Source organism: Mustela nivalis (genome assembly GCF_964662115.1).
Source record: "Mustela nivalis genome assembly, chromosome: 12".
NCBI classification, from domain to species: domain Eukaryota; kingdom Metazoa; phylum Chordata; class Mammalia; order Carnivora; family Mustelidae; genus Mustela; species Mustela nivalis.
In genome coordinates, this window is record NC_139031.1 from 32543819 (window position 1) to 32557989 (window position 14171).

Sequence of the window (14171 nt, forward strand, 5' to 3'; positions counted from 1 at the left end):
CATTGGAAGTAGTCCTCTTTTGTCAATTTATCATGTTCTTCCTACTAAGTAGGCCTTTCAGAGTAACCCTTGTTGCTCTCTGATGGCCCTTAAGGTTAATTCCATGTTCACAGTGCTGGTATAATTCCAGAACTCAGGGAGAGCCTCGTGAAATAGTTGATCATTTTGGTGTTTGCCATTGCTTTTTAATAGATGTTCTTGTATCAAGAATGGGAAATTTAAAACAATAATGATAACAACAACAACAAAACAGTTCTCCTTCCAGCACTGATTAATTTTTTTTTTTTTTAACTCCCCTATTCTTTGCTATCTGGACTGCTGGTCCAGTGGCACACTGAGCACTTTGCTGCTGGGGGAAAGAAAGGTTTAGCCTATCAAGCGATGTATGGATAAAGCTTTCTATCAGCTCGGCTTCAGCAGGTAGATGGACTCTTCTATAGCTCAACCCATAAGTGCCTCGATACAGTTCCAGTTGTCACTGATAACCCCAAGCACAGAGCCAAATGCTGGGTCGCTATTGTTCAAGGACCATATTTAGTAGCCAGGAGGCAGCATTACCGTTGCTCCCAACAAAAGCTGGAACGTTGGAAGAATCCTAAAGGCTATGGTCCAGAATATTATTGGAGCTTATAAAATTTCTTTGCCTGTAAAAGTCTCTGAGAAGGACTTTTTCACAATATGTTTATTTTATTTAGACTTTGTGACTGTCCAAAGAACGTCTGTGGCAACTTATACTAAAGGGTAAATATACAACATGGATAAAATATAAATAAGATACAGAAAACCAGTAGGGTGGTAATTTTATTGGAATAAAATTCTTCTTCTTCCAAATAATTCCTTAAAACAAAAAATATGAGGGGCGCCTGGGTGGCTCAGTGGGTTAAGCCGCTGCCTTCGGCTCAGGTCATGATCTCAGGGTCCTGGGATCGAGTCCCGCGTCAGGCTCTCTGCTCAGCAGGGAGCCTGCTTCCTCCTCTCTCTCCCTCTCTCTGCCTGCCTCTCTGCCTATTTGTGATCTCTCTCTGTCAAATAAATAATAAAATCTTAAAAAAAAAAAACAAAAAACAAAAAATATGAAATGCGCTCTTTTGCTTATTTCTTTTTTTATATTAGGGTAATTCATTTAACATATATTTAGCAAACAAGGGAAAGATATAAGAGGACTCAGGGGCTAGAGGACAGGATGGAGAAGAATGGTTTTGAAGACTATGGCTCAAGTTAGGTTAATCTGAAACTGCCAGAACCTATCTAAGCCTGCTTCTTTTGTCTTAAAATGAGGCTAAGATCTACTTCATAGGATTGCTTTGGACAGCAAACAAAACTATGCACGTATAAATAGAAAAGGAATTCACTGTTCAAGAAGCTTGAAATCTAGGTAAGAAGAAATCATAATCTAGAGGGAGAAAGGAATGAATGTCCGAAGAGTTACAGATTACACACTTTGCGAATTCAGAAGAAAGAGATATTGCTTCTAGCTAGGAATGAGAAGATTTCCTGGAGGACAGGGCATGGTGGGGAGGAGGGGAGTGTCTTGAAGGATGAGTAATATTTAGTATTGTAGATGAGAAAGCGAAGTCAAGGAGTGAGGTGATGGTATGTGGTAATAGCCAGCAGAGAGATAAAACCCCAATTCTACTTCATAGGAGAACATAAAGGAACAAAATCAATAGAAAACCTACTACAGTTCTATTCAAACCAATATTCAGGGCAAGTTAGAGAAAGTGACTTTTCATATCCAATTAATGTAATGAATCACCCCATGGGTTAGCAGAGATAAAAGCCCAGCTGAGGACCACTTCACTTTCTTCTGTACTTGTTCTGAGAGACAGAGTAACTGCCTCTTAGGCAGAGACCTGGCAGTACCTTGCCCTCCCATTACCCCCAGCTTTGCCAATGATTCTCACAGCAAGAACGGCTTCAAGCCGAGAATCCAACTGTAGATTTGAACATCCAGGTCACCATTTACTTGCCTTTTCTGCTTCAATCAAGGGCCACCTAAGAGAAAAGTCTCGTTGTAATTCCTAATGGAAATAATCTTTGTGGTTCAGTACTCTTGCCAACTGCAGTCACGTGGTTTCACTATGTTTCTCTGGCTAATGACAGAAGCTTTTAAAACAAGTTTGGATGCTGAGAAAGGGGATTTTTTTGTGACCTGTAATTGTAAAAGTGCATCTCATCTTTTTAAAATAAAATTAAAGAAACAAGGAAGAGAGTCCTGGGAAAAATATGTAAGGCGTTAGGAAGGATCAAAAGACAAAGGTTAGAAAGGAGGCAAGAAATGAATAAGAAGTAAACTTAAAAGCTCTGCAGCAATTCCAGGCAGCCTAAGGGAAATTATGGGACTTCTCCTTCTCTCTGGTATATTTTTAAAGGGAAAAAAGTGATTCTCATGGGAGAGTAACACAGAAAGGAAAGAGGAAAACAGCTGGCTGTGGGCCATGATTTACCATTCACCACAAAATGAGACTCTGTTTCTGCTTTTGAAAGGCCATTGTTTTTTCCAAGCAGACATGGCCTCTATTATACAAAGTCAATTACAATGAAGAGACATAAAACATAAGGAAGAGATCTAGACAAATAACTCCGAAGACAGGGCACAGACATAAAAGTCACATTCCACTCTAAAATATTAAAACAAAAACTGTATAACCAAACTAGCTTCACATCCTAGCAACAGCTCACTTGCTTCAAACAAAACAAAATATAGCAAAATTTAATTATAAAAATCTCTTGTTTTTATGATGGTGGGTTTTAACTGGTAATTAAATCTGTGCAAATGATGTAGACACCCAAGTTCTCCTTTTATAAACCAAGAATCCTATAATAGTATCATCTGCTTAAGTTGTTATGGAATAAGGACAACCTTTAATTCTTTTTACACAAAATATTAATGGGAAAAAAAAGTAACATTTTTCATTTGCCTGGGGAAAATTCATCATGAAATCAAGAGTATAAGGGTTTTAGAAGAAAAAAAATGCCACATATCTTAAAACTGACGTCAAAACAGTTTTATATAAATGGTTGTGTCTCTGTTCCAACTTCCAACCTGGCTTTTTTAAAGGTACATTCAAACTATTACTTTCTTGTATACCCAAGCCAGAAAGAAGGGAGACTTGAAAATTAGCCTACCAAAATGATAATAGATCAGAGATAAAAATCTTATAATATTTCCTTCTTCCAATATGTTGGAAAACATTTTCCAAAAGGAATGCAAGTTTCTTTTTCAGATCACGGCTAAAACTGTAAAATCTATTCCTGGAATCTCCAAATATTTTGTACAAGGAAACTTTCTGTCAAACCCATAGAACATCAAGCCTGTCGAGGATTCTACAAAGGCACAGAAAGGGTTATGGTTAGCAGTCAAATTGGACATTTTCTTGGGATCCTTTAGTAGTTTCCAAATTATTGGTTGAGGACTCTGCCCTGAGAATCAGCAATGATGACAAGGTGGTGAAACAAGCATTTGTTACTGTCATGGGATTGTAAGAGCTTTAAATTTATAGAATCCTTTTTCTCTGGGGTAAAAGAAGGACAGAAGGAGGATTAGAGAAAAGGGTAAGATTCTTGGATGAAAAAATAACCTTTTAAACTAAAAGGGAGATGAAAGAGAAAAATTATATCATATATCAAGGGCATTTTAAAAATCATAATCCACCTTTTAAAACTAAGGAAATTGTTTATATATAATGTCTCAATTTTTCCCTTGTAAGGACATTAATTCTTAACTTTGGACTTTCTCCTTCAGAATTACCTTTTTTGTCTCAGATAATTTCAAAATCACTTTTAAATGTTGACCCCTTGCCCTTAAGTGCATTTCCTTTTTCAGAGCAGTTTTATGTTCACAGCAAAATTAAGCACAAGGTATGGAGTTCCCATATAACTCCCTGCCCCCATATCTCCCACATTATCCTACCACAGTATCAATATCCCACACCAAAGTGGTACCTTTGTTACAACTGATGAGACCACACTGACACATCATTATCCCCCAAAGTCCAGAGTTTATTTTAGGGCTCATTCTTGGTATTGTCCATTCTATGCATTTTTACAAATATATACTGACATGTAGCTGCCATTGAAGGTAGCATACAGAATATTTTTACTGCCCTAAAAAATCATCTGTGCTTCACCTATTCATCCTTTCCTCCCCCAAAGGGTGCTGACTCTTAAAAAGTAGTTTTTGCATCAATATTTATAAGCACAGTCAAGGCCTCCCAAATTTTAGACAGGTATTAAATGGCTCTTACCCACTTGAAAAAATTAGCAGTTTTCAGCAACAGAAGGATAACTAGGCAGCAAACAAAATGCTTTCCTAGTGACAAGCAAGATTAACAAATGTTGTGTCATTTAAAAGGTCAAGAATAAGAAATCAAAAGGGAATAGAAAAGAATACATTACTCTTATAATTTACATATGTTTTCCTGTCCTTAGATTCCCTTTTGAATGTCAGTTCTACTCATAAGTGATAAGCTACTCTTCTACTGCAAGTTTTTATATTTCAGCAGCTTCCTAACCTAATATTTTACATTTGCCTACATTTTCAAAAATCCATTTGTGGGCATGAAACAGAATTAATGCTCAAGTCAAGAACTCTGTCTTTAGCAGATGAAATAATAACAACATTGGCAACCATAGTGGACAAGAGAAGAAAATTGGGTTCTTTTTTTTTTTTTTTTTTCCTCCTTTCTCTCTCTCTCTCTCTCTGTAAAACTCCCTTCTCTATTTGATAAGGGACAGCTAGCTTAAATTTACCGCAAAGTAAACAGGAGCAATTCCCCGGAATGAGACCTTTCACAAAGAATGTTATACTGGAATGTGACATCAGCATTCCTTCTGAGTCACAGTCTGGTGCCCACCCCTTTCTCCCAGGAGACTTGAGGCTCCCGTAGTCAGGGAGCAGCTCAGGTAGGGCTGTGGGTCCTGAAGCTCCAGAGGGAGGCAGAGGGAGCACGGGGGCTGGGGGCACAGCCAGGCGGGAAACGTCCCTGGCGTTAAACCACTGGTGACTATTGACCCTTTGGGGCCAGCTGCCGAAGAGGAAGAACGTTTTCTCTGAGAGATAAAGCACTAAGAGGAAGACAGTGCGTGGGACGTCAATAATGAATGGGGGGGGGGAAGGTGGGGGTGGGGAGAAAAAAATCATTTTCACGTTATCACCAGCCGCGAATGCGAAGGAAGTGCACTAAATCAGCGCTCACTTTCGAGAGGCAGAGCAGCCAGGGTGGGAGGGGAGGAGGTCGCAGCTGTCAAAGTCACCTCACTGCTCCTAAACCACAAAGGCTTAATAAAGTTGAACTTCCTGAGACAGGAAGAAGAAGTGTCACGATCTCGCCCGAACTCGCCCTGCCCTCATCCTTTTCTTCTGGGGAGGCACAGGCGCCGCTGAAACATACTGAGGAAAGTTTCAGACACCTCCAACCGTTGGACGTGGGGAGACGGGGAGCAATGCCCCGCGCCCGTTCTCGCTCTCGCGCCCGACTCTCCGTCGCTCCCGGATCTCAGGAGTTAGGCGGGCTGCCAGGCATCCCGGCTACCGGGAGAGGCGGGTACCTGGCCCGGGGGTACCGGAGACCCGGGACGGGCTCGCGCCGGCTGTCCCCGTGCGCCCCACCGCCGCCCGCAGCCAGGGGGCGGCGTCCCGCGCAGGTGAGGCGGCTGCTGCCCGCCGCCCGCTTCCCTCCTACCTTTTTCACTTTGGCCTCCAGGTCCATGTTTGTGTGTCAAAGGAGTTCCTCCTCCCGTCCAGGATCTCACGGCCAGGATCGCCTGGCCTCCGGCTTCGCTGCGGTACTGGTGGAGGACCTGCGGGGACTCCAGCGCCGCTGCCGGAGCCACTAGCCGGCGCCGTCAAACTTCCGCCGCCCAGTCCGCCGCAGCCAGCCTGCGGCGGGGCCCGGGAACAAAGAGGCCCAGGCAGCCAATGGCAGCGGGGCAGCGCCGGCCAGCCGCCAATCACCGAGCGCCGCACGCACCTTCGCGGCCCGAGCGGGTCGCCGGCAAGGTGAGGGGCGGAGTCGCATTCCGGTAGCCCTGACCTGGTCTCTTTCGATGCACCGAGCGTCTGCAGATCCTCTTCGGAAGAAATTGAGTTCCACCCAGCCTCCACCTGAAGATGAGGAAGACCCCTTTCCATTCTGGCAGCTCGTACCTGTGTTTGCCTGGGACTTTAGATATGTGTCCTGGGGAGTACTTATCTCACTGCTTTGCTTCTTGGTTTATTTTCAGAGCAAAGAGAAAGACTTGAGATTGTGGAGACTGTTTGGGATATCTATGATGGTCATTGCACCCCAGTTTCACCACTGAGTTGTAGAGGTGGCCATTTCCCAAATGCTTTTCTCCATAATCCCAAGCACTGGCAAAGAACCTTATTCACAGACTTAATGTCCATAAACAAGATTATACATGTTTTCTGAGCATTCAGTTGTTCAAAAAGGGCGATGATGTAAATCGCTTCGGATAGGTTGTGTCATTCCTTTGGAAGAAGGGGAGTGTCCTTTGTCCCTTCTACATGAAATGGTGTGAGGCTCCTGCTCATGTTCTCTTGCCTTGATGAAATTTCATAGTCATAACAAGCAGTACTAGTGCACCAGAGCTAGGATCCATTTATGGCCTCATTCATTACAGCCATTACAGCGAATACCGTCAGATTGGTGGGTCTGGAAGGGATCCTACGGATTACTGAGTCTAGCTTTCTCATATTTCTGGGAACTGAGAACCACGGAGGTGTAGGGATCTGTCCAGTTTCTTACTTGGGGGCAGAGCTAAAGCTCATGAGGCAGTGCCTCCAGCATGTTTGGGAACATAGACACAGTGTATTGACTAAGAGAAGAGAGAGAAGAGCCCATTTCTTTTTCAGTTTGTGATAATGACAATTACAATGCACAGACCAGGGGTGACCTAATCTGGCATCTATTTTTAAAAAGAAATCCCCCCACAAATGTAGATATCTGGGTACAGATGTCTCTTCCTTTACCTCTGAAAATTCAGTGAGTAACTGAAAGCAGCCAAAACTCGTATTAGTCAACACTTAAAGTGTTTTGCTCACTTGGCTGTTTGCTAGCACTGTTCAACAGAGCATTGATTTATAATGTGCATGTTTTCCTCATCCTATTAATAAACTAAGAATGGAATGATCAAAATGGATTGTGAATTTTTCATTCTAACTCAGTTGAAGTAAAACTTTCCTTTCCCATTTTCCCAAACCATCTTGAAATATTTGGGCCCCTACAATGTTTACCGGGTATAAGCTCCCTGAACAGGAGGCTTAGCTATGACTAGGGAATTTGGTCTCTTTCAGGGAGCTTAAGAGATGGATAATACCCAATAAAACAGTCTAAATAAGGCATCAGAAAAATGTCATGACATAAATTTTGGGCTTATTTGGTGGGATTTTGGAGATGACACTAAGAAAACAATTGGAGACTTTTTTTTTATTAAACCATGAAATTCTGCCTTCTCCCTCTCTTTCTTCCCAGCTCTCCCAGCCTCATTTTGTGTTGGTATCATTAGCAAGGATAGAAGTTGATTTCTATCTGGAATCTACTGTGCCAATATTATAGAAAATAAAATGGAGGTGGATAAATGTTAAGTTAGGAGGATTAAATTGTGAGTCTTCATTTAGTAATTCAGGGGTTAAGCTAAAGAGATATTAAAGAGAACTTGTACTCTTGACTAAACATAATTGACAGAAAAATAAATAGAAGACAGCATACATGTTTCTGGTTTGATCACCTATATAGATGGTTCAGGAAAAGATAGAATATATGATGAAGGGCACAATTTTGTTTCATCGTGCTTTCTCTGGGGGATGGTGGAGAAAATGTTCAGTTCTAAATATATTGGGTTTGAGGTTGGGATATGAGAAAAAGTATCTAAATACAAATCTTAGAGATGAGAGCTGGACTGAAATGGTGATTTAGGACTCAACAGCCTACATAGTTAAATCATTGAAAGTCATGGACAGAGTAAGATCAGCATGGGAGATGGCAAAACAAGAGAGTATTACAATTGAGCAAAGCTGAACAAGAGAAGCACAGAAAGGACATGAGAGCCAATTAGAATATAAGAAAAAAAATTCAAGTAGAGTTCCAGCAACCAAGAGAGGAAATTCAAGAAGGAATTAGTCAACAAGGTCAATTGTAGAAGAGGGCTGAATTCCCATTGGATTTTTAAAAAAGAAAATCATTAGCAAACTTGTGAAATGTTAGCTATATCTCACTTGAAACAGGTTGAGGGCCAAAGTAGGACAGTTGCAAAGGATATGGAGAGTTAGAAAGGGTAATCAATGTTATTAAGGAGGTGGAGAATATTGGAATTGATTGGTTTGAAAGGAGGGAAGATAAGGAGTCTAGAATGACTCTTAGGCATCTGTTAGGGAGAATGGTTTGATAGATCTAACTCAATAAGGTAAGAAACAGAAGAGAAGGAATATTGAGAAAGATAATTGGTATTTTGTATATTTTTTTTTTTTTTTTTTTTAGAGCAGTTGGATTGAGTCTGGTGATCCAAAGAAAGATGTGGGTTAGAGATTCAGATGGCTGATTATAAATACAAGGCATACACATATATGTATACACATATACATATACACATATAAAGAAGCACACATAGTAAACATACCATAATCACTAGGAAAAGGAAAGTTTTCTACACAAGTGAGATAAGATTTCAAGACAGAGATGATTATACCTCTCTCCTCAATTGTTAATGTGGTTCCAGAAGTCCTCTTTAGAAATGTTTATTAACACATGTTAGAGGAACTCCTGTGCTACTTGTAGAGCTATTATTGCTCCTTAGCAGTCTGTATAGGATTACATATTGTCCTGTAGGGATGTACCAACATATCTCAGAGCAAACCATTACCTATAAAAAATTTTTTTAAGTTGACCAAACAGTGGGCACTGGCTAAGTTAGTAATGGATGATTCATATGAGAGATTTATTAGAGGTTCTAAATTATAGTAGCTTAAGAATTTTTGTAATAGTGAACAATTACATTATGGGAACAAAATAAAATATAGAATTATATACAGACTATGCTCACAACTATGTAGAAATACCTTGCACAGAAAAGGAACATGAGAAAAATACACTAAAATATCAGTAGTGGTTTGTCTTTGATTGGTGGGTCCCTGGGTTTTTTTTCCTTCCTTTAAAAAATATTGCATGATGAGCATGACATATTTCTTAATGGAAAAACCTTCTTTAAAATGTTATTCAGAGCATTTTAGGAAGAAGGGACAGTGACAGCGTAATTTTTAATCTCTCTGTAAATCCCTATGAAAAAAACAAATTAACTAGTTTGCAAAACCAAAAGCCCATGGGCAACCTTTGCAATGAAACTAGGTGATAAGGTATCTGCATAAACCCCAAAATACAAGCAGTTGAAGACAAATTACTAAGAGCCTCAAGACATGTATGTATAAACAATTTTGTGGGAGGAGGGAGGGAAGGAATAGGGTGGTGTCTGATGGAAAAAAGAACTCAAGATGTTCTCCACTTATGCATCTTATTTTTTCCAGTTCATTTTAAAATGTGGCGGGCATTTTATAACAGCAATTGACACAGTAAGAATGATTAAAGGGGGTGAAGCAATCTCGTGATACTTCAAAACTGGCCTTCAAGGATTCCCTTGTAGAAGGACCCACAATAAGAAACTGCCCTGAGGAAAATAAAAATTGAGTAAGATGGGGCAGAACAGATATCGAAAAGTGAAAGGCTACAGAAGCACTCTTTAACATGCTAACCAGGAACCACATGCAGTTATTTAAGGTTAATTAATTTAATTAACATAAATGAAAATTTAAAATTCAGCTTCTCAGTCACACTAGCCATATTTCAAGTGCTCAACAGCTAGAAAGGGAAACAGAATCAGGGACCCAAAGGCACTGCAGTATTTTTTAATATGTCATAAAAACAAGGAAAGATGGAGTTCTCTGAATTGGGGCACAATTTTCTGAAAACTGCCTGTTGATAAAAGTTTAGGAAAATTAATATCACAAAAATGAGCAACAGTAAATTATCAAGCTCAAACTAAATACAAAGTTATCATTAAGAAAAAGTCATAAAAAGAAAAAATAAAGCAGAATAACTTCCCTACAGATAATGAAAGAACATCAGAAAGATGTGTTCACAAAACGAAACTGTAAACAATTATTTCAAAACAAGCTAAAAGACATTAAAAAGTTAACATGTCAGGAAAAAAAAACCACACAAAGCAGAATTAGAAAAACTCAGAAGAGAGGTGATAGAATTCAGAAATGAAATTAGAAATGAAAAAAAATTACAAAAATGAAGACTAAGTGAAAAAGAATACAAGGGCAAAACTGATGATGCCTCAGAAAAATAGGTAAAAAGGAAGGTTTTTTTCTAAAAAATCAAAAAGAAATGAAGGGTAAAAGAAAATATTCTAGAAACAGTAACAAATATTGAAAATAAGATAAAATGATGGACATATGAAAGGGAGTATCCTTGACGAAGAAAATCAAATCAGAGGAACAAATACCAAAAACTGTAATTCAAGAAAACTTTCCTGAGTTCTTTTCAACCCAGAAACTTTCCCACTATGATCTGTCCAAATTCCTGGTCCACAAAATTTCTAAGCCTACTAAAATGACTGTTCTATGCAACTAACTTCAGTGGTTTGTTATAAAACAATAAATGCTACAACACATTTTGAGTTTTACCAAAACAAAAACAAACAAAAATCTAAAATGTGGCATTGGCTTTGGGCAGGAGTGAGAAGAAACTCAAAGGCATTTGAGGATGCTAGCTGAAAATCTAAGGGACTTTTAGGAGACAGCTGAAATTGAAGGACTTTGAGGAGGCTATCAACAAGGGTTCAAAGAAAAATATGCACATGTTACTGGAAGTGAGAGAAGAAGCAGCAACTGCTAAGTAGTAGTAGCAGATAGTTTGCCAAGACTATTGTCTAAAGTGAGGCAGAAATACTAAATCCCTAGAACTTGATGACTGCAGAATATAAAAATGCCACCTGGCTTCTTTTTACTGCTTATGGTAAAATGTGAGAAGAGATGAACTGAAGAATTCTGGCACTGTTACATTAGAAAAAACTGGTACTTTCTGGTTTGAAAAGTAAAACTGTTTCTTATACTCAGCATTCCCATAAAGCAAATGACTTTTAAATTAACAATTAAGATGTGGTATATATACACAATGGAATACTATGCAACCATCAAAAAATGAAATCTTGTCAATGCAACGACGTGGATAGAACTAGAAGGTATTATGCTAAGCAAAGTAAGTCAATCAGAGAAAGACAGATATCATATGATCTCACCGATATGAGGAATTTGAGAAATATGATCCTCTGTCTGGATCATAGGGGAAGGGAGAGAAAAATGAAATAAGATGAAACCAGAGAGGGAGACAAACTGTAAGAGACTCTTAATCTCAGGAAACAGACTGAGAGTTGCTGGAGGGGAATTGGGTTGGGGGGATGGGATGGCTGGGGGATGGACATTGGGGAGGGTATGTGCTATGGTGAGTGCTGTGAATAGTGTTAAAACTGATGAATCACAGACCTCTATCCCTGAAACAAATACTATAGTATATGTTAATAAAAAAAATTTAAAGTGGATTTCTAGAAAAAGACCAAATCTAGAGTGGTATATAGGAGCCTTTTTTAAGACTTCAGAAAGATCTAGAGGAGTGACTCATGTATAAGCTTTTACAGACAGAAGGCCCCTAATGATTCAAGATTATGCTTCATAAATCTACTCCATTATGTCTGGAGCTTTTGCTGGAAGACCAGAAACCTAGGGGTGGCTCAATGTTTGGGAACTAAAATCATCTGAAGTTACCTTCATGTGTCTCGTTGCTGATGGCTGTTAACCAGGACTACCAGCAAGAACATCTACAAATGGTTTCTCCATGTGTTCTTTCAGCATGGGTTAGGTTGAACAGCTTCACATTCGGTAGCTGGGTTTCAAGAATAAGTATCCCAAGAAAGCAAGGTGGAAGTGAAGGCATTTTCTGAACTAGCCTCCTAAGTCTTATGGCATCACTAAATTCTGTCAGTTAAGGTAGTCACAGAGGTCCAAGGGGACATAGACCTCACTATGCAATAGGAAAAACATCAAAATCACATAGTAGGAATGTGGTATGGAAGATAATTTTGTGGTCATCTTTGGAAAATACAACCTACCATAGGCACCATAGGCATGTATTTCTTTTTTTTTTTTTTTTTAAGATTTTATATATTCATTTGACAGAGATCACAAGTAGGCAGAGAGGCAGGCAGAGAGAAAAGAGGAAGCAGACTCCCCACTGAGCAGAGAGCCGGACGAGGGGCTCGATCCCAGGACCCTGGGATCATGACCCGAGCCGAAGGCAGAGGCTTTAACCCACTGAGCCACCCAGGCACCCCCATAGGCATAGATTTGAATCCATAGCAACCAATTGGGTCTTTACCTCATCCATTCTCAATTTAATTGTCTTCTGTGGACCAGACAATAGCCAGAGATGGTAAAGCCTTCACCCTGCCATTGGGCTGATCCCAGGTTACTGTATTCTGTAATGAGGGGTTGAAGAGGCAGCCAGGCAGGGAGTACGCAACAGATAATTTGGTGAATCACGGGAGATTATACCTTCCCCATTTCTCTGACTCCTTCTGAAAGCACCAGTCCAAGCCAACATTACATTTAGTAAAAGACAAAGTGTTCAGTCTTGGTAATCAGCAGACTTTCTACTTCTTTGTATTTCTGGCTACCAACGGAAAGGACTTCTCTTAACAAAACTGTTGATTGATCCCAATGGACCCTTTTCCTCTCAGATGAGCCAGCTTGGATCCTAACTTGCTTCTGTCTTATAGTTTATTAGAGGCTGTAAGAAGTCATCAACACCTCCAATACCCTGACATTTGCTGTGGAATTTTCCCATGTTACAATTTTGGTGTACATGGCCTGTGTCCTAAAAGAAAACTGGAAAGAAATTTCACCAAGTCTCCTGATGTCATTTTTAAAGGATTGTTATCTCCTCATAGCCTCCCTCATTGAACAGAATCACATTTTAAGGTGTTTCCTTTGCAATACATGCTTTAAGATAGTAATTTCTCAGTGTCTTGTCATTATCTAGTTGCATATGACAGAAACACAGTCTGAATTAGTTCAAACCTGTTGGGTTTATTGACCCTATTAAAATTCTCTTTTCTCTTTCTCTTCCCCTCTTCTTTCTCCTTTCTCTCTCTCTCTCTCTTTCTGGTAACTTCAGATTCATTCTCTCAGTTTCTCCATATACGGAGGATGTGCCTACAGACAGTTCCAGGTCACATCTTTCATAACCAAATAAACGAAGGTTCTTCTTTTCAAGTTCAAATTGAAAAACCCTGGGAGTGATCTATAATCAATCTAATTTTCTCTTTTTACTAAAATGAGGCGATATAAGCTAACCTTATTTATATCTGTCCCTCATCATCTTAAGGCAAATGCTGGCACAAAATACTCATTTTTATATTCTAGGAACAAAACTTTTTTTGTTGTTATTTTGATTGAGAAAACTCCATAATATTGCACCAAAATGTAGTTGGATTTATTTTTAACCTAAACCTAGAGTACTGAATAATCCCTTTTGAATTGCCGAATGAATTTAGAAATGATGTAAACAGTAGAAAGGAAAGATACTGTCTGTTTCCCGCACAAGTCACTGTGAAATGTTAACAATAATGCTAAATATATGCCCACTACTTTCCTAGGCAAACAAGGAAAATGTGATGTAAAAGATAGGATTGTAATAGAAAAGTACGAGACATTATAGCATTGCAGTTTATTGAGGTAATTGGCTAGGAATCCCTGTGTGTCTTGGAGTGGAGAATTTCACATCATTTCTAAAACAAATATTTCCTTGTGGGCAAATGAAGGGAATGATATTTCTGGAATTATTGTCTACGCAGCATGTTCCCTGGGTAGAATGATACCTTTTAGGAATAAGCAATTAGGGCTTTTTTGGTTTTGCTCAGTAATCAAACAGCTATGGAAACATTCTGTGGATAAAGAACCATGGGCACTGTCATGGACTGAATGTTTGTGTCCCTCTAAAATTCCGATGTTGAAACCTAAACCCCATGTGATAGTATTGGGGGGTAGGGCCTTTGGGAGGTGAGGTCCTGAGGGCAGAACCCTCATGGATGGGATTAATGTTCTTACAAAAGCGATC

General features: G+C 39.5%; 1 protein-coding gene across 1 annotated transcript in view; it reads right to left on the minus strand.

Annotated features, from left to right (window-relative positions):
* Positions 1-5906, minus strand: part of TES (testin LIM domain protein) — a 45298-nt gene extending 39392 nt beyond the window's left edge. Inside the window, exon 1 of the mRNA XM_082692467.1 lies at positions 5685-5906. Coding sequence (XP_082548593.1) covers positions 5685-5711 — 27 coding nt within the window. The 5' untranslated portion in view covers positions 5712-5906. The remainder of the gene's footprint in view (positions 1-5684) is intronic.
* Positions 5907-14171: the final 8265 nt, after the last annotated feature.